The sequence below is a fragment of the Phasianus colchicus genome, chromosome 3, assembly GCF_987193195.1.
Source record: "Phasianus colchicus chromosome 3, bPhaCol1.hap1.1, whole genome shotgun sequence".
NCBI lineage: Eukaryota > Metazoa > Chordata > Aves > Galliformes > Phasianidae > Phasianus > Phasianus colchicus.
In genome coordinates, this window is record NC_143438.1 from 57,044,701 (window position 1) to 57,071,635 (window position 26,935).

General features: G+C 39.9%; 2 protein-coding genes across 5 annotated transcripts in view; both read right to left on the reverse strand.

The window, feature by feature from the left end:
* The window catches only part of LOC116242138 (DGAT1/2-independent enzyme synthesizing storage lipids), a 32,829-nt gene extending 31,437 nt beyond the window's left edge, over positions 1 to 1,392 (reverse strand). For all 4 annotated transcript variants that reach the window (XR_016465176.1, XM_031612757.2, XM_090137597.1 and 1 more), the window contains exon 1: positions 1,236 to 1,392. The gene's annotated coding sequence lies outside the window, so the exon portion shown is untranslated. The remainder of the gene's footprint in view (positions 1 to 1,235) is intronic.
* Positions 1,393 to 4,180: 2,788 nt separating this feature from the next.
* Positions 4,181 to 21,822, reverse strand: LOC116242183 (DGAT1/2-independent enzyme synthesizing storage lipids-like). Its single transcript, XM_031612822.2, has 7 exons — positions 21,486 to 21,822; positions 17,013 to 17,341; positions 14,873 to 15,037; positions 13,378 to 13,571; positions 6,813 to 6,873; positions 6,325 to 6,464; positions 4,181 to 5,399 (listed from the first exon to the last, which is right to left on the reverse strand). Exons 2-7 carry the CDS (start codon positions 17,296 to 17,298, stop codon positions 5,295 to 5,297), a joined length of 951 nt encoding a protein of 316 aa, XP_031468682.1. The 5' UTR covers positions 17,299 to 17,341; positions 21,486 to 21,822; the 3' UTR covers positions 4,181 to 5,294.
* Positions 21,823 to 26,935: the final 5,113 nt, after the last annotated feature.

The following is a 26,935-nucleotide window of genomic DNA, read 5'->3' on the forward strand; positions in this document are numbered from 1 at the left end:
CTGGATGTGTGGTTTTCTGAGTGATGAAAAGAGGCAACAAACACTTCCCTGATCTAATGCCACAGCTTTGCTCACATAGCGCAGTATGCAGACAGCCATCCCCACTCCTATTTGACTTAGCATCCAACAAAGGTCTCCTGTAAACTTGCTCTTTTTCTGAGCTCCACAGGAATATTATGTTATTGTTACACCTAACACTTTACCAGAGGTACTGGCACTGAAAAACAGATGGTTGGCACTTTCTCAATGCTCAAAAAAGTACAGGCATGCCCATCATAGATAAAGGCCCAAGGCAGTTCTTATGCACTACTAATAGAGTCATTTTGGTCTGTCCCACTTTAGAACTGCCTAGTGTCAGCCCAGTTACAATTACAAAATCAAGTATGCTGTTTTCTTGAATCACCAGCGACATCCTCTGATTAGGTACCTCCTGGAAGCAAACAGCAACCTGCCCTCCTTGTCTGATGTGTTCTGACAGCTGTCACCACCCAAATGTAAAAACACAGAGGAGCACAACACTACAAAGCTCCAACCTCAGCGAGATCAGCAGCAGAACCCTTCTGTAATACAATCATACCCTTAAAGGCCTTGCGTTAGCTGATCCCTAACAGGTTTCCTGCCAAGCAGTGCGAGCCAAACACCTAATTTCAGTGATAACTTCTTAATGGAGCTGCTTATGGTTTCTCACTAGATGACAAAGGCACATCTCCTCCGACCACCAGACTACAGACTCTGACCAACACTCCAGCACACAGACTTACGCTTAAGGCGCTGCACAGACCAGGCTAACAAACACACAGTTCTTTTCGTTGACTCCTAGGGTCTCGCTCAGACAAGCCCCTATTAAAGCTGCCTCCTGCCCTGCCAGCCACTCACAGGGAGCACCTGAGAGCAAAGCTGCCGTCAAAAACAACGGCAACATAAGAGCCCAGAGACGCTGCCAACGGCACCCGCGCCCTAAAAGGACGCTGGAATATAGCGGGGCTTTTTGTTCTTGCTTGGAAACACGAAGTGGCTTCTCGTGGCGGCGGCAGCCCCATCAGTGACTCCTCCAGCACAGAACTGGAGGAGGATCACGTTTTCTCCCAAAAGAAACCGCAGGAACCGCGCTCAGCAGCCAGAGCGACCACTTCTCGCCCGCCCACCCGCTCCCAGCCCCCCTCGATGCACGGCGGCGGCTGAAGTTGCCCCGGGCCGCACCCATCACACGGCCCGGCCCCGCAACCGCCGCTCACCTTCCCCCAGCGGCCGCGGCTCCGGCTCCGGCCCCCGGTCCCTCTCGGGGCCCGCTTTTACTCCTTCGCCCACCGCCCCCGCGGAGGCCGGATGCCCGCGGGGCGGCCAGGCCGGGGCGGCTCCCCGCGGGGCGGAGACGGGAGGGGCACCGCGCCGCCGGCGGGAGCGGGGGCGAGGAGATAACAAAGGTGGCGGGAGGCGAAAAGGGAGGAACTCCGCGCCGCCGGGGAGGCGGGAGCCGCCCGGACCGCTGTCCGGCTGCAGCGTGCCGCGCTTCCGGCGGGGAGGCCGCCGCCACCGCTAGGGGGCGCCGTGATCTCCAGTCCGTGCTATCGGCGCTGAGTCGCGTGTGCGCCGTGCGCCTGGATGTGGCTGCTGCGCTGCGCTGCGCTGCGCTGGCGCCGAGCCGTGGCGCCTCGCTTTGTGCCTTTGCTTCTGAGCTTTGTAAGCCAGCGGGAGGAACTCGGCCTCCGGCGACCTGCCGTAGGGCTTCGTGTCTCATCGCAGTTTGGAAAATGGAGTCCTCTGCGGCGTCATCGTCCTCAAGTTTGTGATGTTTCCTTCGTTACACCGCAGTACCTTGGCTTTTGTCTGCTTCTGTCCTGTTTGTAAACTCCCCTCAAGTACTGGAAGGTCAGAGTGAGATCTCCCTGGAGCCTTCTCCAGACTGAACAATCCCAGCTCCCTCAGCCTGTCTTCATAGGAGAAGTGCTCCAGCCCTCTGATCATCTTCACAGCCCTCCTCTGGGCCTGCTGCAACAGCTCCACATCTTTCTTATGCTGGGAGCCCCAGGCCTGGATGCAGAGCTGCCTCTCCCCACCAAAGCTTGGAGACAGTGTTTCTCTATGAAAACCCCTTCAGATGACACAGCCTTCATGCTCCCTTGGGTCACTACCCAAAAACATGCAAGTCCCCACAGGTACCCATTGTAATGTCCACAATGAACCAGGAAAAAAAAAAATATATATATATATATATATATTAAATAGCAGGCATACATTGAAAATATATATATATATTCAATACATATATATACATATATATATATGTTCAATGCATGCCTGCTATGTAATATGCCAGGGCAAGAGTAGGAATTCAAACCACAGTCTTACATAGTCCAACCATACACCCATGAAGTAGCTTTGCCTTTAAGCATAGCTGGAGTCAAGCAGCTTTAGTTCTGATACTCTGCTTCTGAAGTCACGCACATAATTCTGTGCAGTATCTGACTGAATTTAGTATTCCTGAAACTGCAGTTTGGACATGATGTTTTCAGCATTGTTAACAAAGACCTCAGTGTCTTGCAGCCTTGGATATGATTTCTGGATCTAACTTGCATGTAAAAAAAAACAAAACAAAACAAATAAATCTAACAAATAAGGGGATATTGAAGTTACACCAGGCTTGGTTCCAGACTTACATGCTCATTTAGCTACTGTACCAGCTGGACTGAAATTTAATAATTTTCAAAACTGCACTGTTTGGCATCAACTTTCCGTAATATCATTTGGCTGCAAACTGCAGATTCTTGTCATGCTTTTTTGACTGCCTTTTACATGTACATAATTTATTGGAATTCTGAGCTGAGGTTCTGCAGTTGTGCATTTTTGTAACTTTTTGTCAAATAATATTTTTTTCAGAGTCATTTTTTTCAGTATCATGTTTGTCCCCAGTGTAGCATCTTGTAGATTGAGTACGAAATGTTAACAAACAGGATTTCCTTGCATGGTGTATTAAGCAAACTACATCAAATGAGTCATAAATATGTCTTAGGTTTTAAGGCAAGCAAAGGTCACCTGCATTTACTATTTTTCTTTTTAATGTATTACAGACAAGGTAATTTGCATTGTAGGGAAGTAATTTGATAGGCAATTAAATTGTATGAAAAGAAGCTCCTGTTTCTGCTAGTTCCTATAGTATCAGCTTCAAGTTCTAGTTTCTGTATTAGTGCAGTTCTATATTAGAATTCTTTACTGGTGAAATACTCTAACATATTTCTGAGGAAAAATGGTTTGAATTCTTTTTTCATATGAGAAAAACCAGTGTCTTATTCTGTATTCAAAACCACTTACATCTCTAAATAACATATTTGTCCATCACCTTGAGAACCCAATAAATACTCTCAAGACAATTGTATTAGAAGAAAACCTATAGAAATTATGTTTCACACACTTCAGATCAGATGCAAATAATATCGGGATGCAGTTATAAGATGAGATAGCCCAGAAAAGCCTTGACTTTCTGAACAAACTGTTAAGAGCTGTCTGATATAGAAGATCCAGGCTCAAAAACCACCTTTGAAAGATAACCACTGTTTTGGATCACATACCTTTTCTCCAAGGCTAGGAGTGCTTTATTCCAAGTTGCAGCACTGTCAGGTACCATAGCATGTGGAGTCTGAAAGGTTGTGTAACTCCCAAAATACAGGTGACTGAAGTGTATCAACTGATCATGCTAACATGAGAATTGGAGAATGGAATAGGACAGTCAGAGAATGCTGTCTCATCCTTCTGCGAAGTTTCTGTGACACAAGGAATGCTTTCAGATCCACTTACTCCTCGTAACTGTTGCTTCATCATCTGTATTCACTTTACTATTTGCTAACCCTTTCTTTTAGTTGCTTTTCTCATTTACGTTAAGCTAAGGCTTTGAATTTTAGCTTACATTGTTGGTGTAAGTTACATGAGACTTAATGGTCTGAATTCCTATTCATGTCTAGGCAAACTAGTCAGCATCTCAATTTGCTCAAGTTTTGTCTCTGCTGAGAGAAAAATCCTTCTGCTTGCATACTGCAATTATAGTTAAGGTGTTCAAGTAAACATTCTTATCTTTGAACAAATCTGAGTTTTTTTCAGGACAGGATTATTTTATTTTTTCTTAAGGGAAAAAAAAAATCTTCAAGGTATGCTCATCTGTCCATTCTGCTCCCTTCTAATGTGCAAGAAATATTTATGGAGAAGGAATATATGAAGAGGAGAAGTTTATTTTAATCCAAAGAGTACATTTAGATTTCTAGAGACAGTAGGCTGTTATATACATTTTCTTAGATGCTACATAAAATTTTAGGATGTTGTGGGAAAAGATTATATAGGTATTAAAAGCACAAGAAAAAATACTGAGGCACAAAAAATGACCTTCCTTCATGTCCAAAGTTAGCAGACTTGGTTGCTTTTAATGAATTTTAATGAATTAATTTTAATGAATTACACAAAGCTCTCCCACTCCCAACAATAGCAACATCCCCTGTTTTACAACAAGATTCAGTATTCTGAAAGCTGTATTAGGAAAATGACACTGCTGGCACATCCACTTTCCAAGCAGCACTGTATCTGTACTGCACGGTGCAGTAGCACATGAATGTACCAACACAGACTTGAAAGTACTACTACCTGTATTTGCATAGCACTACATTTAATTGAAGCTCTTTTTTCCTGATTTGAGAGTATAAAACTTTAATTTTTTCCTCAAACTGTTGTTAGAATCTGAATCAGGAATTTCTGTCACTGTTACTTCTTCCCCAGAGTAAGCCAGATTTTTTCATCTTATAAAAAGGGAGGGGGACCACTCCCTCCACTGTACCAAGGGGATAGAAGACTTCTCTCCATTAGAGCAAAATATTGGATGCAGGATTCTTACGTTTAAGGATTACTGAGTCATTAAGCTGCTGTGTTGTATGAGTCTAATACCTGGCTTAAAAACAAAACTCTTAAAACCCATGGAACAAGGCAAATCTTTTGAGCCCATCAGATGCATGTAAATATTTGTTTTAGGAACCTGTCACATACTGGCTACGTGATCTCCATTTGGGAAATTTAGTACTTGCATTGCCCATTATATGTAAGTTTTCTTATTGAAGGGCCCACTCTTCCTGACTTCAAGAATATTCTCAAAAAAGCAAAAGAACTTAAACAGGGCAATCTTCAAGAGGTTCTTTGTTTTCTTCTGTTGACTATAGAAACTTGTAAATTTAACTGGTTAAACATCAATTAGTCATCGCTGCTGTAGGACATTGTCTTTTACTACATGCTGTAAAAACAGTAAAATAAACGTAAGTATTCTAATCAGTTTTACAATGTTTATCAAATCTGTCCAATAAAGCCTTCCATATGCTGCCTGGGATTGTTTGGTGCTTCTTTATTAGAGCCTGGACTGCAGTCTTTGTCTGAAAAGAGAGGAGAAAGTTGACCTTTACATACCCACTGATAAAGAACAGTACAATCACTGGCTTCTTGTCAGTTTTAAGAGGCATTGGGAAATCCACACATAGATCTAATTTAAGAAAAGAGTTGTCTTTTATATTAGTTAGTTTTCCTAACAATGCTTTATTTTGAAATGAAAGGAAAAAAAAACATTGATTGCAGTTTGGTTAGGCTCAAATTACTGAGACATATGAAACCTGAGAGTTACTAAGTTGAAGTAGCCTTTAACACATACAGATGTTAAACTTATGTAACTTCCAGGCTCACTAACCTAGTCTGATTTCATTGCTGGCAGTGTTGCAACCAAGCTTGGGAACTCCATAGATCCTTCCCAATATGAATTCTTCTGTAAGTTTATCATATTCAGCATACACACAATAAGACAATTAATATCTAAACTCTGTTAATATTTACATAAGGTTCAAATGCAAATTTGTGATGAGAATGCATAAATTCATAGATAAGGCAAATTATGTATTTCTACTAGAGATAGAAAATAATCTCTCCTTGTTTTTCTTAACTATTTAAACTCAAGAGAGCCAAATATTACAGTGATCTACTCCAGAGCAATGGCAGTGTATCATGATAACATAAGTAAAAGGTAACCAAACTTTTCCTGGCTCTTTCCAAGGCAACATCAAACAGAGGTCAACTAGACCACTGCTCTCATCTCAAAGTCAACTTAAGTCTTACGAGGTGAAGCACCTGACTGAGATAAGCAAGTCAGTTCCATGGGAACTTTAAATTTCATTTATACAGGTAAACAAAATAGCATTCTTCTAAAAGCCAAGAATAAGCATAAATAAAGTCTTAGTATGAGTTTTGCGTGCAGCCTGCTAAACTGCTAGGGACAAAGCCTACCTATGATTGCAAGGAGAGCTAACTTACCTTTTCAACCAGTTCATCTGTAGTTATATTTGGATCATAAGGTATTGGCTCCCCTATATATGTGCGAAATTTAACTGGAAGTCCTCCATATGGAGGAGTGAATGGCAATCGAGTACTTTCATACAATTGTCTGAAAAATCCTGGAGGGAAGGAAAAAGTGAGTTATAGATATGGACAACACAAGCTTGAAATCTGATGGATTTTGAAGATTCCTTAAAAATGCACACTTCATTTGGCAATCAAGAATAAACAACAGGATTTAGGCAGCCATTCACCAACGCAAAGCTTGATAGAATTAATAGATCACTGAAATAAGACCGCATTGGAGAATGAAATCACACAACGCCAGTCAGTTAATATTTGAGATACCTGTGACCTGCAACAAGCATGTTAAAGAATCTAAAGTAAGCAGAAGTCTGAAAAGCAAAATCTAGAAGGAAAGTGAATGAAACATTCCAGATGTTTGAAGTATATTTTAAAGTTCTTACTTCGTTCTTTAAACATCCTGTATCCCTCCCGGACATTTTGAGTATACATTGGAATGATGGGCTATGGAACCATGGAAAAACAAAAAGGTCAAAATGTTTGAACATGTTTGAATCTATAGTGTCTGTTAATACAGCAAAGAAAATTACTTGAATACAAAATATGATCATCAGTTGGTCAAGTAGAAAACATGGAATTTTGTTATCGTCAATACACTGAAGGCTGCAGAGTATCTTGCAATGGTAATTCATTATAGTTAGAGCTTATCTTAAGATCCAGAAGTTCCAAAATTCTGATCATTTATTTATATTAATTTTTCAGTTTGAGACATAGACACATGCTAAATATTTTTCTTAGGAAGTCATGAAGGGAGAGATAGTGCATCACATCCCAATAGCCAATAGTCTACCAAATGGTCTTCCCATCTTCTTCGGTGATTGTAACAAAGGCTTAAACATCTGTTCTGCTTAAGCAAGATGATAAATCAGCAAGCTTCCTTATACTGGCATTAAGTGCCTTTATCAGCAATTGATGTTGAGTTTTGTGTCTCAGGTCTCATTTTGAAAGCCTATTCTGGACATAAGGAATCTCAACTAAAGGCTGTACCAATGAAACTTTTCAGAAAGAGTTGCACACACACAACATAAGATGGAATGCCCTTTTGAGACACTTGGCTGTGAGAGTCAAGTGCCCTGGTTTCACCATACTGTGATACAATATGGTACTTATCTGTAAGCTAGCAGATGACCAAATCCTTAGGTTTGATTTAAGGATTATTCAAGTAATGCAAGATCAGAATCACATTTTTAATCTCTGGTGTTTTAAAGGGTGACGACTGCATAAACTCTCTCATAGCAAAACAGAAAATTAGAAGAGCAACTGCTATTTTTTTGAATGCATTAGTCCTACTGTGATTGTGCTGATAAAAAGATACAGAACTTCAGTAGCTGTTTTCAGCAAGGTATAAGGGGCAAGCAGACAGAGATGGCCTAGTGGTTATTTGATGACCTCTTAGCCATTTCAAAAGCTGCTGGTTCTGTTTTCTCAAAGTTATTGTTAGTCTACCATGTATTTTTTTTTCGATACGGACTTGCATCCTGATTAGCTCTGGTTTTGTTTTCTGTGCCTTTGAAGTGCAGTTATACACAGCTTATCTTGAGTAATGTACACTAACTGATATTACAGTAAAAGCTTAAATGGACAGCGAAATACCTAAACATCATGTTATTTGAGTAACAGTCAACAAGTCAGTGAATCAAATAAACTCCAATACAGAAACCAAACCATATTTCTCAGCTCCCACAAACATTGCTGTTTTAAAGTCACCACTCGTGAGGAAAATAAGTGATAATGTATGAAAGGTTTATATCCTTCCCTTTGAACATACATTCTAAAACTTAACTGGAATTCTATGAGAAATTACATTTATGTTATGCTTTTATTGCAGTATTGTTTGCAGAATCAAAAAGTTTTTTCAATTTCTCTGTCTAATGTTAAACTTGTATGTTGTGAATAGAAAAGCAATCAATCAGTTCATGAAGTTCTGCATAAAGCAAGCAGACATTCACATTTGGCTCACCTCAAAGTAATGTATTTCTCAAGGAAAGGTGTCACTAAAATAATACTTGGATAATAAGGCCATTAGAAGAAACTTCAAATTCCTTGGACAAATAAGGTAACTGTATCTCCTCACTGACCTGTACTGCACTCCCTCTGAAGTGCACGTCCTTCGGCAATTACAGAATAAGTAACCAAATTCACTTCATTATTGTAGCCAAAAAGAAAGACACATGAGATATCTGAACTTTAAAGTCATATCTTACAGTCTGCAATGAGATTTTATATTTTGCAGACAAAATAACAGTGATGAGATCAGTACATACAAAGATTTTTTCACCTGTATTGTCCCTTTACATTTTATGGAACTCTATTTTGAACATGTTGTTGAAATTACTTTTCAAGAAAGGAAGCAAAGAACACCATCATATTGTTAAGAACCACTACCACAGAACAGAAATGATGACCATTTAATAAAAAAAAGAACAACCCTTCACACTGCAAAAATATTGAACATACATAAAGCTTTTGAATTTTAGGAAGAGTGAAAGAGAATAATCGATTCACTATCTAGCCAGCAAAACATACTTGCCTACAGTGATCATTTGATGCGTTAAAGAGAAAGTAGCAGCATTCGGTCCCTAGGCTGATAAAAAGTTGTACATACTATATATAAGTTTCTGTCTGTAAAGCAACACAACCAGACCCTTAGGTCTGACTGGCTGAGACACTACAGTCATAGAATCATAGAATGGCCTGGGTTGAAAAGAACAATAATGATCACTTAGTTTCAATCCTCTTGCTGTGTGCAGGATTACCAACCACCAGACCAGGCTGCCCAGAGCCACATCCAGCCTGGCCTTGATTGCCTCCAGGGATGGGGCATCCACAACACAACCTGTTCCACTGCGTCACCACTCTCTGAGTGAAAAATCATAATCCATAGATTTAGATTCACTATGTTGAAACTGAATCATACCCACCCAACTCAAATAAATAAATAAATAAATAAATAAATAAATAAATAAAATCACAGAACTGCAGGACAGTTGAAGTTAGAAGGAAGCTCTGGAGATCACCTATTCCAGCCTCACTGTTAATAGTGGTTGGCCTCTATACTGGTGCCATGATCCCACATACTGGTCCATAAGATTATTATTTCCTATAGTCAGGGCTTGGCATTTCCTTTTGCTGAACTTAAAGGCATTTCTGACTACTCTCTGCTCCAGGTTCTCTGGATGGCAGAACAACCCTATGGTGTTTTGGCCAATTTTCTCTTTTATTTCTTTACTATTACCAAACTTGCTGAGGGTACACTCTATCCCATCATTCAGATAATTAACAAAGGATTAAACAGCACTGGACCCAGTACACACTGGGCACTGCATTAGTGACTGGCTTCCAGCTTGATTTTGTGCTGCGGATCACCACCTTCCCAGCCCAGCAGTTCAGTCCCTTCTCAATCCATCTTACTGCCCACTTATCTATCCCACATTTTGTCAGCCTGTCTACAAGGAGGTTGTGGCAGACACAATCAAAAGCCCTACCGAAGTGAAGACAGACAACATCCCTACTGTTCACCTCACCTTTGGCCCTATGCTTACGAAGCCTGTCTACCACTTATTCACCTGACTGTTGATTCCCTCCCTTCTTATTGCCTGGTTGTAATTGATCTCCCAGTTTTTGCTCAGAATACTATAGCCTACCATCACCAGTTTCAGGACGTTGCTGCATCTTTGCAGCCTCCAACCAAAGTGACTGGCACCATTCTTGATCTTCTGATGTGTATATTTTAAATTACAGAAAAGAAAGAAAATCAAAAGGTCTGAAGCACTACTTTTTATGAGACATTTTAAAACTATAACACCTGTGTATCTAGTTAGGTAAAAGATACAAACAAACATAGATAAAATGATGTAGCAATCTTCAGAAATGACTTGTCTCCATTAGCCTGTGAAACTCCAGGCATAGACAGAGAGTGTTTCTGAAGGTCAGGTCACTGGCCTACCTAAATGAAATTGATACAGATATATGTCCAGGAGGTTCACTGATTCAGAACATTACATAAAATAGTAACACTATTCCCAGTCCCCACTTGAGGGTAGTTATACAAGATGAAGTGGAAACAGAATGTGGAATTCTGCAAGCAAGAACAGAGGATAAAACTACATTTCTTGTTTGTTTTTCTTCAAGTTTTTCAGTGCAAGAATTGTTGGACTTCTGTAACATTATACGAAGAACGGCAATGTCTATTCAGATATATAAAGTTATTTCAGTCTTGAAATCCCCATTAAAGTCATCTGTGGCAGATTTGGAATTGCCATGTAGTCATTATGGGTACAGTAAAACGTGTTTCTTTGGCTGATAGCTACACTGTATGATGAATAAATTTAAAACAAACTGCTGCTAGTCTTCTCTTGCCTTTATCCAGGATCTGAGTATTAGCAAAGCACATGAATCGCTACCTTACAGAGCAAGTTCTGTCAGTTTAGATGAGTTTATCCACAGCCTTGAATCAAAGTCTGAGACTGGTTTGACAAGTATTGAAAAGGATGTAGCAAGTATAAACAGGAGCAATCAAAGTCAAAATCTGTCAAAAAACATAGTCCAGTTACTAATGTTGGCCTAACTTTATAGGAGAAATGGTATATATGAGTAGTAAAGTGGGCAACATTATTAAGTGCATAGCACTTAACTTTTTTTTTTTTTTTTTTTTTTAATCATCTCAGTTAATTCTGGTCAAAGACATCCAGAGAAATAGCAAAGAAATAGCCCAAAATTCAATGGAGCCTCCAAGTTAATTACAGTGATGCTCACAGTACTGAAAACCAGTCCGGATCATAAGGAGAAAAAACAAATAAAAGAAAACTTTGAATGATTGCAGTCACGCAATAACAACATAACAAGAACAAGCAGCACTGTAAAGGTGAGTTCAGGCTAGTAGGTGTCAAGGGAGAGTAATATTCTTGTGCTCACTAGATAGCAGATAATCCTACATTGGTCTGTTTTACCAGATACAACCAGTTATACAAATGACCACAAGAACTTTCCATGCTGCAAGAACTTTATCCTCAAGGGATACCCAATTCACTAACTCAGAAGAAAAAACACTTGTCAACAGAGGGTGCTTCTGAATGTTAGCTATCACTATTCAGCTCTCCTTACTTCTGAATTATGGAAAAGTTAAAAGATTATGAGGATTCATGGCAAGGATTTGATAAAGGTCACATAATATTATTTTTAATTCAATTTTTATTTGAAAGATATTGATATTACATGTTAGAGTAACACTATAAGGTTGCAAGTGAAGTGAAAATATCTGGCAAAACATTGTTCTAATGTTTGGGGAAGCTTGAAAGACAGATACAAAAACAAGTGATTGGAAATCACTTTAAGTTGTTAAACTGACAACTCTCTGACTTTTCAAGTATATTAACTTAATACATGAGAATAAATACTGTAAAGGCATGCTAACATGAATTTGATTGAGTTTATCCTATCCAGATTCTGATATTTTCTTAGCAGTGGTGATGTACAAGCCCCTACAATATATGGAGTATATATTTTGGCTACCATTTAGAAGCCCATACTTTTTGGGAAAAAGAGAGAGGAAACAGAAACACAAAAGTGTGACTTTTAAAAGGCCATACAACAAAGAGGTATGAGTCCTGGGCTAAAAATACTTTTTCCACTGAGTAATTAAATTTCTCTAAATTTATTCTAGCGCTTAGTTTTCTTCCCACAAGATTTCAAAGGCAGATAGAGCAATGAAGAAATATTAAACAAAAGGACACATTTCACAACCCAATGTGTTTTGGCAAAAGCGACTAAGAGTATGAGAAGCAACAAATGGGGTAAAAAATAGATACAGCTATACAAAAAGAAAGAAAGAAAGAAAGAAAGAAAGAAAGAAAGAAAGAAAGAAAGAAAGAAAGAAAGAAAGAAAGAAAGAAAGAAAGAAAGAAAGAAAGAAAGAAAGAAAGAAAGAAAGAAAGAAAGAAAAGGAAATGGTGTTAAGAAATTCAAGTTTCTTGGAAGATATCAGACACAGTGGTGGAAGTTCGTATTTGAAGGTCATCATTCATATGGAAAATATAACTGAAATTGTGGCCATATGTACAATAGCACAGTGTGAACTAACAGGAACACTCTAACACTCTTCTGGAGGAAAAAAGCTGACGCTGGGGATCTGACATCAACACTGAACACATTTCAGTGCCCTGCATTTACTTAGAACTAATTCTTATCTGGTACCATTGACTGAATGCCCACGTGAAGCTGGACGATATTAGATTCCATTTTTTTGTTTTAGTTTCTGCCAAAAAGAATGCAGCTCATGTACTCAGACATCATTCCATGGTGCAAATGAAAACATAACGAGCAAGGAAGATGGAAAAACTGCTTCAGTCAAACTCGAGTGCTAATCACAGAATCACAGAATGGCCAGGGCATCATCTTATGTAGTCTGATACAATCTTTCACAAACATGAAGAAAAGATAAATGGTAAGAACAAAATCCTGGATCCCCTCAGAATATAAGAAAAAAAATGTGGAATATAAGAAAAAAAAAAAGGATAACATGAATACATTAAAAGACATAAGGAAATGACTGGGCACATAGAAGTAAAAGTGTAAAAGTAACCTAACTTCTAAGTCTAGTATAATGAGGAGAAAAGAAAAAAAAAGAAAAAAAAAAACACCCAAAACATAAAACATTACATCAGTATTGTGAAAGAGCACAGTGTAGATTTCTGAAATACAGTCAATACAAGAAAATAAATGTCTGCATGATGGACCTATAGAAATGGAACTGTTATGAGGCACCCAGAACAAAAGTTATACAGTTCCATAAAATTACCATGGTTGAAAAAAGAAGTTAGAAAAGGAAATCTTTTACTCTCAAAAACTTTTCTTCTGTCTGGAAGATTTTTCAATGCATCTAAAGTGCTTTTTAAAATGAAACACATATACATTAAGCACAAACTGGGATTAGCAACATATAATACTCACCACTTTTGCATCTAGAGCAACCTGAGCAAAGCCTTTTCGATTTCCCCACATGAGTTGGTAACTTTCATCACTGAACAGGGCTTCTCTAACTCCACCTGGTGAAATAGACACCAAGTGTCCATTCTTCAGTGCACTGAGACACTCCTCCCTTGTACCTGGCATAACACCAGTCACTTCTAGTAATAATTTGAGCCCTGCAATAAATAGGCAGCATGTAAGAACAAGATTACAGCCAAATTAAAATCTAATGCTCATGAATGTGGATTAAAGCAAAGGTGTACCAAGTAAATAAAATACATACAGAGTGAATATTGGTTGGCAGTGGTTTTGCTCAGATGTTATAAGGATGAACTGACTTATCAAGTGCACCTCAGTAAATCAAAGCTTACACCCGCTATTCTTCATTATCTATTATTCAATTATCAAAACAGCAGTCACACAACTGAGATTTGTGCTGCACAGCTAGAAATCTGAAAGTATCTATTCTTGCCAGTTCTTTTAAAATAGATTTTAATACAGAATAAATGTAAATTTTCTTTTTCAGTAGGATGTGTCTTACGATACAAATACTTAACAAGCATATATTTTTAGAATTCGTTTAAGATGTGATTTTTAACATTTTAAACACTGATTTTTAAACTGTTAAATTGAGTATTCTGTGGTTAAGTTGGGCTGCTGTATGACTCTTAAGACACATGAACGGCACAATTTAACCTGGTAGTTTCAACACTACACAAACCGTTAAATGAGTCTCCTCTCTGGGATTTGCCCAAAACATAGATGGAGAAGCACTGAATCATAGAATGCCTTGGGTTCAAAGGGACCTCAAGGATCATCAAGTTCCAACCTCCCTGCCACAGGCAGGGCTGCCAACTGCTATATCAAACCACAAACTTCCTGCCAATTGCTTACACACCAAATAGTCCACCCTTCAAATCCTTCTCACTCCAATTTGGAGATAAGGATGTGGTGGGGGACCATGTCAAAGGCCTTGCAGAAGTCCAGGTAAATGACATCAGTTGCCTTCCCTTTGTCCACCAATGCCATCACTCCATCATAGAAGGCCACCAGATTGGTCAGGCACGACCTCCCCTTGGTGAAGCCATGCTGGCTGTCTCAGAAAACCCTCTTGTCCCTCACGTGCCTTAACATATCTTCCAGGATGATCTGTTCCATGATCTTCCAGGCACAGAGGTAAGGCCCACTGGGCTGTAGTTCCCTGGCTCTCTTTCTCCCTTTCTTGTAATGGGAGCAACGTTTCCCTTTTTCCAGTCCAGGAACTTCACCTGACAAAAATATTTGACTCTTCAATTTGAAATACTACTCTGTCACTTATCCCTTGAAAAAGAAATCTATTTTGCAGCAATCTGGTAACCCTCATCTTATTTCTGATATCCTCTTAAAAGCCTTCCAATTGTAATAAATGTTATTTTCACCAAGATCAGCAACAGCTTGAGTGTATTCAGGATGCCTATACAAGGGAACGTGCTCTTACCTGGTAAACGAAAGACAAAATGATCAGCTACTGACAGACAAAGTCTCTTCTTCCAGAGAAATAGCCTAGATAAAAAGTAGAGGTAGTCTATCGGAATAGCTCCATGGTAATAAACAACAATGCCTGGTCCTTCTGGTAGGTTTTCTACACCGTGAAGTTCATAACCTGTGTGGGATATAAAGCAGTACACCAACGATAGCTTGGTAATTTAAAGCAAACTTTTTACTATCCTTTATTAAATGGCTTCCAGATACTTGTAAACACCTGTGCAGTAGCTTGAAAAGAGTTAAGTTCTGTATGGAACTTATGATTAACAGCAAAGAGAAAGCCCCTCAAACACCACAAATTATCCTACTTAGTTGTTTAATTTGTTGAGCAACTTAATCCTCAGATCAGACTTGAACCAGGCATTTTTCCACATGAGTTTAATCACATCTCTGCAAAATTTTGCCCATTTGGAACTTTCTTCAGCCTACTGTGAAAAAACAAACAAGCAAAAACCCACAGTATTGTACAGGTATGAAATAGCTTCATCAGAAGGGGAGACAAACAACTATGAGGCTTTCCTGAAATATGGAAATACAAATCTCTATTTTGTGTCAGACAGAATGAAAAGTCTGGGAGAAGGAAGGGACGGACACACACACACACACACACAGAATGGCCAGGGTTGGAAGGGACCTCAAGGATCATGAATCTCCAATCCCCCTGCCACATGCAGGGCCACCAACCTCCCCATTATGACTAGACCAGGCTGCCCAGGGCCCCATCCAGTCTGGCCTTGAACACTTCCAGGGATGGGGCATCCACAACCTCTCTGGGCAGCCTGTTCCAGCACCTCACCACTCTCATAGTAAAGAACTTCCCCCTGACATCCAACCTAAATCTTTCCTCTGTCAACTTAAAACCATTTCCCCTTGTCCTGATATTATCTACCCTTTCAAAGCATTGACTCCCTCCTGTTTATAGGCTCCCTGAAAGGCTGGGGAACTTTTCATTCTGATTTTACATAATACAAAGTTGCCATAGTTTATGTACTTATGTCCAGAAAAGAATCCACAAAATACAAACTCGCTCCCTGAGAGTTAAAACCATTCCTTCATGGGGGAAGGGAACTTCCTCATAGACATGGACATCTATGAATCTCTTTCCTGGTTTTTCCTATATTTGATCTGGGCTTTAGGTGAAACCAAAATAGGAGGTTTGCAAAAGCCACAGCTTCTACTACATAAAAACTTTATTCCACCTGTCCTACCTTTCTCTCCATCCCTGGTACAGCTCCATAAACATGCCATGTGGGGAGAAAAAGACAAGGACAATGCAGGCAGAGTTCTAAAAATAGGTTAAGGAAGTTCTAAGTTGCAGGATATTTAAAGATTAAGAGGAAAAGCTGTGAAGAAGAGCAGCAAGTAACCGATAACAACCTATTATTCTTTATCCTTAGGGCAGCAAGTTAAGTCTTGCTAATAGACTTAAACTACATCTGTGCAAAGAACAGGTGTCTAGCTTGTGGCTGAGGATTTCCCTAGGGTCTAGGGCACGGTGAAAAAATGTCTGAAGGTTAAACATAATTAACCTAAAAATCAGGTTACTTTTAAGTTCTGCTACAGTACAAACTTAAACGTGGTATCTTATTTTTTCTTTTTCCATACAGTTCTTGAAATTATATTATCATGACACAATAAGTTTTCCTCAGCCAAAAATACAGCAATTACATTTCCAATAAGTTATTTTGGTTTCTTTAATCCCATATTAAGCTGTTTTGTTTTGTAGCTGTTTGTAACCAGCTACAAAAGAGGAAATAAAATTATGTATCTCGCTTGCCCTTAATTCAGTAAAACTAACATTAATACTGTACTTCATTCTGATACCATATAAAAAGAAGTGCATCTGCCTATTCACCTAGAAAAATGTATCCTGTACACAATGTCATTGTTCCCTTGTATTCTATATAGCCTAAATTGCAATCAGTCTTCGAGGGAGAAATTTTGGTTAGATGCCAAACAAAAGTGTAACTTCATATATATAACTTTATATATATAATCACTTGCGTACATTTGGAAGATATCTAAAATTTAAACTTGGGCATACTTAGTACTGATTGTAATTCAAAGCTTCAGATAAGTCATGTCATACTTACCATGCCATATTCTTGCATATATATCCCAGAAGCTTGCCACAGTTTTCCTTGCACTATCCCAAACATCACTCAAGGGATCTGCTTTTACCTCACCATTCCTCTGATATATTATAAGCAACACGTTAGTAAGGTAAATGAAAAAGAGGATTGTTAAAGGAACTATAAAAAAAACTAATATTGCACTAATTGTCACTGATATGATGACCATGTGGAAAAAATATTTCTTCAAGTATTCCACAGCAATCCATTCTTCCAGCACGTAAGCAAAGTAGCTTAGGTAGGTCATAGGTATCTGTCCTGGTGCAGGATTCTCTTCTATCTATCATGTCCTGCATGAAAGAGAAAAATATTAATAATAATCTAATTGATCATGCAATCTTCTCAATTTAAAAGAAAATTTTACCGTAGATATATCTGATAGCTATTTTGTCATATCTCAGAGTCAAACGTGTTTCCTCTCTCTGTCATGTTACGATTACTGCTGGTAATTGCTACCACTGTTGCCATCCAGTAAAGGATGATGAGATTATCATATGTACTTAAGTGTCTTTCCTACACTGCCAGACAACAGGATTCTGAGTACAAAGGCTGGAGTCCAGAGTACAGCCAGAAAACAAGGCAAGTAAGGTGTGTACCTTAGGAACACCTTTCTTCCCAGCAGACCTTCAAGACAATTTTGCCACAAGGAAAAGTCTGGACAGCTGGCTCCTTCTTCAGAGCTAGAGGAGTCTGGGGCAGCATTTGCTAATTACTGGCAGCAATATGAAAAGAAGCTCTTTGCTGCTCTTCCCCATCCACACAATGATGCCAATACACCCTTCTTTCAGATTTACTAGGCCTGGCAAAAACTCCATGGGCCTAGTGATATTTTTGCCCTAAACACAGCTATTAATTGGTCTGTTCCTGCACCTGACTCCAGTTGCATTACAGCAGGTAACGGTCTTTTTGGAGAGCAACAGCATCACAGCATCTCTTGCTTGTTTTAGGTATCTTAAGCATTAGCCAGAGATTTAAACATTACAAAGTCAGTGATCCATAACTGAATTCAGCCTCAATCAGGTTACTGCTTGTTTAACAAGTAAATTCTTCTGGCCCAACACCAGAACAAGTACCAACAAGAAACAAATTACAGTTGCTACAGTCAGTGCCAACATCATAGACTACAGCAAGCCCAGACTTAGCTCTGACATCATGTCTTCAGCTGAATACTTATAGGAGAAGCACTGACTCCAATTATCTTACTGTTTTCTTTCTTGGAAGCCCTGGGTAAAATACTGGAGTGAACTGGTGTAAAGCACAGCCTCAGTACCGCGAGCACTGGCTCAGCTCCTCAGGACATGGCTGCTACCAACCCAAAGAAATCAACTTCCAGCAGTAGCTGGAAGGACAAAAGCTAGGAGCACAGAGGAAGCGAGCATTGTTTTGTATCATGCTCAGCATGTCACAAATGAAACCAAACAGGCAAAGAACAACACAAAATTGGTATGGAGTTGTATATATACTGGTGATAGGTGCCTGGCTCAAATATAACAAGATCTAGAAATTCTCACCAGTGAGAAAATCTATAGGTAAAATGAAAGAAATTAAAGGAGTAGTCGGAATGATTTGGATATTAAAAACTCTGCTTAGAAGGTGCTTAAGAAGGATAAGGCTGATAAAGTGGTGCTACTGTATAGCAAGGATGTAACTAATTGGTTTAAGTTACTGACATAGAATAAGGACTACAAATCCTCCCTGCCTGTGAAGCACGCTCTGCTGAAAGGCCTTAGGAAAAGGCAATGCTGAGGGCTTGCCCCAGGCTATTCAATCAGAGGCTGTGAATGCTACTGCCAATAATTCATTCAGCCTGCAACACTGGGTGAGGAAGGAAGGGAATGGATTCCATGTTGTTATGGAGTCTTCAGACTGGGAACTACTACAGCCAGTAGCTAAACTTAGAATTTCTTAAAATCACACACAAAATTTCTAAGCATGTAGTAAATATACTGATAATAATTATAATACTGTAATTAGAATATTCTAAACACTGACTGGAACCTAGGATTGAGAGATTGTATAATCTACTAAAATACTAAGATTAACATATAACACATTCAGGTGTCTTCTTGTAGCTAACATGCTTCAAAATCAGTAAATGAATGAATAAGGGAAATAAAACAGAAAGCCAAACTGAAAATTGCTCTGGCCTCACCATACTCATTCTCAATAACTCTGGAAACATCGGGGAAATACAGAAGTCTGGAAAAAATTTAACATTATTCCAAAATCCAACACAAGTAACACAAATAATCTCAGCAGCCAGGTAAGTCAACAGCAAGGTCATTGAAAGGCTGGCATGCAATGAGCATAAGTGATGGCACTCAATACCATTTTGTGGGAAAGAAACCTTTTAAACAAATGCACCTACATTCTCCGGGGAAATGAGAGGTTTTACTCTTGTACAAGTCTGGCTGAGGGCTTGTTGAAGGGTCACCATAAGCCACACATCTGCTCAAAGGCAGCAGTCACTTCCCAGCACCCTTCACCTCTCACTGCACCCCAGTGTAGGCACCCCCAGCTCAGTGCCCAGCAGGAGCAGCCAGCCCCCTGCTAACAGGATGACTGCAGAAGCACTGGCACAAGCAAAGCCACTCATAGGAACAGATTATTAAAGTACATTACTATTGCTAGTACAAATTTTACTGAGGATATACGAAAGTAGTTTGCCACACACAGAGTGAGTTAACTTTATAACTGGGTGGGAAGTGGCTGGCAGATCACAAGTCAATTCTACATCATTCCAGCTTGCCAGAGCAGGAAAAGCATAAATTATTATTATTAAAAGAAAAAAAAAGACACCTAGGAGCATGACTTTTCCTTGTAGTTAGGACACTCAATCAAGTTTCAGTTCTAGGTCCCGTACTTAAGCTGTACACTACCTCCAACATTTCATTAGGAAAGAATGAACTCTGACCAGGGTTTCAACCATATGGTGTGAGTTTGGGTCCAACACCTAAATGCATCTCTCTGTACTGCCAGTGTAACAAAGACCACAGCAGGATAGGACTTGGATGTTTGCCATGTCCTGCTGGATTGCTCTCACCAGCCCCTTGTTGAGATCAACGCAACTTTGCAGCATCCTTTTTATCAAACAGTGTACAGAGAAATTATTACACATCTATTCAAGTGCCTGTTACAAATTGTTTCCTAAAGACCCACTTGATTATGCACAGCAGGACAATGTGAGAGTTACCAAAATATGCTTGCTCGTAACTGCTGTTTCGCTTAGAATTTTAGGGAGAAATTCCTCTTCTGCACTTCTAAAATCTGATCCAACAGCAGCTCCCATATTCTTTAATACTGAGCATGCCATAAAGGCCTAACAAATGGGCATAACATCTTCTGAATGAACTTTCCTTGAGTCAAGAAACCATATTTTTCTCATCTCAACTAAGGATGGATATGAAATGTTACTGATCTGAATAATTCCACTGCTCTTCCAGAAAACATCATCTGTGTTGTCATGCAAGATGTTTGTTCTGGCTCCACCTATAAAGCATACCAAATTCCAGAGTAATAACCCTATCTATAATATGAGATTGCAAATGATGTCACTGGGAGACAGAAGTAACATCTCCTTTCCTAAAGGGAGCTCCCCTTTCAACAAAATACCCATACAGTGCAAGTCATTCAGATCCTCAGCTCATACTGAAGGAGCATTTGTCAATAAGGACAGACATATCAGCTAACACAATAATTCCAGGGAACAGAAAAGCAACAATGAAACTGCCACAAGAGACTCGTGGCAGCAAAATCCAAACCTCGCAGTTGGCTTCCAGCCTCAACTGAATAATGGATAATCTTGGTCTTGCTGCCCGGCGCTTTGCTCTTGTCTGCAGGCTTAGCAGAGCACGGTGGGAAGAGCAGCATTAAGCAGCTGTCTGGACAGAACTTCTTGACACCTGCTTTTTTTTGAGGGAGTGGGGGGGGGTTCAGCAGGTTCCTACTTTCTATTCTGTCAAGCCTAACTGCTCTATTTCACAATAGAAGTGGTATCACAGTTCAACTCTACATCTTGCCTTTAGACGTAAAATAAATCCCATTTTATACTTCCCAGAATTTTTATGACAGTTCCACAGAAAATAACTCCTGCTGTTCCCATACAGACACTGCCCACTATTCCTCTCCCCATAAATCCAAGCACCTTGTATACTGCTGTGTTTCTACAGCTTTCCTTTGAATTATGAGCACATCCGCCCCAAAACTTGATGGATCCATCCCTCCAAAGCAGAACTGCCCCCCGGCAAGAAATGACACAGCCCCCTCCCCCCGCTTTCAGGACTTCTCCATGCACACATAGTGCACTCAATCCAGAGGAGCGTTTCTCATACATTTGCCCCGAAGAAGGCTCCTCTCCGCACAGCTCCGCAGGACCCGCCGCCCCCTCGGCGCGGCGATCCCCTCCCGCCCCCCGCCGCCCCCCGCCCTCCTCACCTGCCCGCAGCAGCACGGAGCGCCACGCCGAGTGGGTCCCGGCCCGGGATAAGCGCCGAGCCGCCCCCGCTTGCAGCTCTGGGAGGCGGGGCCGGGCCTCTGGATTCCGCACCCAAACCTCCATTTTTACCGTGTCCGAGGTGAAAACCTCTGGACGGGTGCTAGAGATAGCGGCGGAGCGGGGAGTTGGGGGGAACGTGGCGCACACTCTGAGCCTTCTTCAGCTTCCCGTCCCACCAGCAGCCCTCAGTCCTCCCGCTCCCCGCTCCCGCGACCACCTCAGTCCGTCGCTACGGGGCGAACGGCGATGGTTGACGGCTGTCTGCCCGCGGGGCTGCGAAACCGCAGCGTTCCAACGCAGGCGGAGGGGATTTAAAACCGCTACCGCTGCAGGGAGCGGGTTTCGGGGTTGGTCACACGGGCTCTGTTAGCGGTCATAAGGAGGGAGTACCCGGGGGGTGCGCGTTTCACGTCGAGCGTGGAAACGTGGCTGACTGTTAAGCTGAGAACGTGTAATGCTTTTGCAAAGGAAGGAATCTTTAAAAGCTTGGAAGAACAGGGTGCCAGACAGACTGTGGGCGTGACTGAAACGGAAAAGGCTAAGCCGTGCTATTACGGATACATGATGCAGGGGAAACCTAAATGCTCTTCTCCGTTACTACGGTTCACTGTGTGACTGACGGGACAGAGATCTTTTCTAGGCAGATAAGATCAACAGGTACCAACTTTTAAGTGCGGTAAAAAAGGCTTAATCATAGAATCATTAAATCATTAAGATTGGAAAAGGGCTCTAATAGGATCATCTAGTCCAACTGTCAACCACCGTGCCCACTGAACAACTGTTCCACAGTGCCACGTCTACACAATTCTTGAACACCTTCAGGAACAGTTGATTCCACCACCTCCCTGGGCATCCTCTTCTAATGCCTCACCAATCTGAGAGTAATTTTTTCCTAATATCCAACCTGAATCCCTTTTGCACAACTTAGAGCTATTCCCTCTCACCCTGTCACCGTTACCTGGGAGAAGTAGCTGACATCCACATCACCACAACCACCTTTCAGGTCATTGCAGAAAGAAATGAGGTCTCCCCTGAGTCTCCTCTCCTCCAAACTAGAAAATCTCACCCTCAGCTGCTCCCCATCAGACCTGTGCTCCAGACTCCTCACTGCCCAAAGCTTCATTGCCCTTTTCTGGACACACTCCAGGGCTTCACTGTAATGAGGGGCCCAAAACTGAACACAGTAATCAAGGTGCAGCCTCACCGGTGCTGAGTACAGTTCCATTTGGGACAGATTCCTTTGTTTGCTTTGATACTAAGCAAGAAATTGAGGAATAACAGTGGTTTGTAAATGAATATGGGAGATTTTAGAATCTAGTTTCCAAAGTGAACACCAGGAAAGAAAAGTGTATGTATGAACAGATTCAAATAATTAATGAAAAGGCTAGTAGGAGAGATTCCAGAATTTGTCTTTTCCACGTTATTGATTCATGGCATATTTTCTGATGGAGGCACAATTGTCTGTCAGTGCTGATCACCGAGTGACACAGCTGTAGCGCTTTCAGAAAGTTCCATTCAGACATGTAAATGCTCAGAGGAGTGAATGTATTCAGTAACACTGTGAAGAGGATTTGGAATGGTTGCCCAGGGGGGTTTACTCAGCAGAGACTCCTTCCAAACTTTTGAGAGTCTTGGTTCAGCTGACACAAGATGATGTGGAGGACAGCAAGCAGTGCTCCTCCAAGCACTTCCTCATACAGCCACATTCATTCCCATGCAGAGACAGGAACTGCTGCTGCCTCTGCTCAAGTCCCATGAGATAAAAGAAGTATAGCTGTTATACATTTCTTCATGCCCATACCTTATGCTATAGCTTTGGTTCAGGGGAAGCAATCACAAACCTGAAAAATCATTCAGTGGTGCTGCTTTTCTGATGGCTTATATGGATAAGGACAGACTCATTCAGAAACAGCTGTCCTCATGAGGGAAAACATTTAGAAAAGGCTTGGTGTTTTGTGCCTTATATAAAGCAGTAAAATTATGGGAAAAAAACATTTGCTAGTAATGAGTTTAACAAAATGCAGAAATAAAGTGTTAAAACTGATGAAAATATATTTATGTGATCAGTGCAGATAGAAAAAAAAGAAAAAAAGCACGTAATGCTTATTGACCTGAAATGAATTATTTTGTTTTGTTTACATGTTTTGTTTCCTTGTATTTGCACGACTACACTGTCATGCAATTAATTTACATAGGCATGAAAGAACTATAATGAGAAATAATGGCCTTAAGATGCACCAGGGGACGTTCAGGTTGGATATTAGGAAGAATTTCTTCTCAGAAAGAGTGGTGAAGTATCAGAACAAGTGATGGAGTCACCATCCCTGGAGGTGTTTGAAGTACTAAGGCCTGAACAACAGGCCTTGAACCAAAGTTGACCTCCAGAACACCCTCATAACCGTGTGTTATACATTACATTAGTATCTCATCATTAGCAAGATATGTATGATCATTAGTGAAATATATACATTGGATAAAACTATAGCTAATCTTGTGTTGTAACGGTTAGGTTTATTACCTTGTTCTGTTTCATTTTTGCTCTATCTTTTCACTTATTATTTCACTGCTTTATGTATGTAAAGATAAACTCCCTTCTTTAATTTGATGTCTGTGACCTTTGTGCTGACCCCATCCATTGGCAAAACAGTGTTCAAGAAACATGCAGACAATCAGGAATTTGGGGATCTCTTCCTATTTGCAAATAAACACCATCCCTAGCAGGAATTATTCTATCTATACGTTATTTACATATGTATTAATATATTGCAAGTTTCCTCTGCATTCTTTTCCAATATATCTCCATTCTACTGATGTTCAGATCAGCTTCCTTCCCTCTGTAGCCTTCTTATTTAATCTTGGTCTGCATTATTTTTTCTCCCTGTTTCCATCACTAGTTCTTAAACTGAGAATCTGTCATTTCCACATCTCTGTCTTTCTGTTCTCAGCATTAATCCATCTCACTTGAACAATCTCTGCTTTGTCACCTTGTGCCTGGTTTCTTTGCTCAGTTCATCATAATGTCAGCAATGAAAGCTGTGCTCTCCTCCTTCTCAGGACCCCCAAAGCTATTGGATCTCCAGAGCTTCATTTTCTAGAAATGCTGGTGTCCATTCCAACCTCTTTTATGTACTATGAAACCTTTTATAAAAGCTATTCTCCAGCCTCATTGTCCATCTTCATATCTTTTAAACCCCACTGATGTTTTCCAGTCCTCCAGCCTTCCTCCCTATAACCTCCACTAGTTCCTTGTACTCCTCTCTCCCTCTGGTCTCATGGAATTCAGTGGCTGCCATCAAATTTAATTGCCACAGTTGATAATCTTGAACTATTCTTGTGTCTAGAGGTAGAGGAACTAGGATTTGTTCTGCTTAGATGTAGCCTGATCAATACTATATATTGTGAAAAATTATAGTATTTAGAGAGGATAGAATCTTTACAGATATTTAAATATTAAAAACTGACCCTCTTTTTGAACACAAGCACATCACATTTTTAAAATTTCAGAGTAGGTGAAAGTAGACACAGGTCAGAAATATATCCACTAATTTCCCTGAATTCACTCCAGCTTCACTACAGAACAAAAGTTTATTCTTCATATAAATGGGTGAAAGCTCAATAAGCATTGGATAAGGTCAACCAACAGCTGACATAGCCTGTAGAATAGAAATATTTATTTTTTCTGGCCTCAAGATCATGACAGTCATATCCCAACCTGCCGTCAAAGAGGTAGGAAAAAAAGATTCATCCCAAATACACACAGAGGTTAAGGAATGTTGCAGTAGTTACATCCTGTTTTCTGGATTGCAACATTTGTGGTACATCAGCAAAGACATGTATACGTATTTTCTCTGATAACTCATCACTATTCAAGGCAAAAAGAGCCAAGCCCAGTGCTGGCATGAATAGTCACAATAACAGCGATGGCCTTAAGTGTGCCTCTTTTAACAGGACTGAAGCATATTTAGTGCATTTGCCCTGTGGTGATGTTGCTGATGGAACCTATGCAAATTACAGGTCTATTAACTATTACACATCTCTGAATACACAGTTATTTTCTAAGCTCACGCACATATAGACACAATAAAATATGGCTTTATCAGATCAGATATTTTGCCTGCACACAGTGCTATACAGCTCACGTTGTGGCTGGACTGCAGTCAGAACTGAGGTCTCCACTTTCAAGCATTCCCACCAATGATCCCCTGAAGGGCTCTTGAATAATTTTGCATCACTACAAGCATTATAAACCTTATTCATACTTAAATCTCAATGTAAACTTTATGATATAATTCAGGTCTTGATTGTCAAGAGGTTAGGCAGCCCTGCACTAGCTAATACTTTAGTTAAATACTGTAATAACAGCATTCTTTCTATTGCAAGCTGTTGAGTGGGAGTTTATGTAGCAATTGCGTGAGTAGGTAGGATGTGCACAAATGAAAATGAAGTAGATAAGCTGTAATATCAAGTGTGGGTGACATGCCTCCTTTATACACCCTTGCAGCTTGCCCACGCAGAATGTACTCACGTAACAAGGCTGAAGCTTACAGATCTTATAGGAACATGGTTTTTCCTGAATGGATCCATTTAGATGCTTTTTATTTCAGGATGTGGGGTATGTTTGTTGTTGTTTTATATATATTTTTTTTAATTTTGTTTCCTAATATCTTCTAGTGTACTATCAAAAATAATTTTTATTTCAACATTAATGAGACTGCCTAAAATGGAAAATATATATTTTTAATGAAACATCTTTTTCTTCATCATTAAGAAAAAACATGTGAATTAGAATCTAAACAACAGCAGAAATAAAAGGTTAAATCTGTTTGAGTTTGTTGAGAATTGGAACAAACATTAAGGAACACATTTATTTTTATAGGAGAATATATCTCAACTTCATTTCAGATTACAGGAGTGTGCCATTTATAGCTAAAACCAGAAAACCCAGCCAGGAATGTGGCAAACCTCATATACAGATTGATGAGAAGTCAGGCACTGTAGTCAAATTTCTTCCTCAGACAGTTTTTTCTATGACATAAAATACAACAGATAAATGCCTGCGTTACATGCTTGATTCAGTGTCACTGAGGCATTTGAACAGATTGTTTAATAAGTCATTCTTTCACATAAAGAATTGCAACTTATTTTAATTATAATAATTATAATAATAATTTTAATTATGATATTATAATTATTTTATATTTTTATGTATTTGAGGTCAGTACTTACTATCCCCTAGCTGGGCTTTTCTATCTTGAGCCCTCTTAGCACAAATTCAACTGAATTCAACCACAGTTGAGGGAATTAGAGGGCAGTGGCAATCATCTCTGGTATCTCTCCACAACACGAATGCTGCACAATCCTTATGACCAAGGAAATGGGAGGACAACCC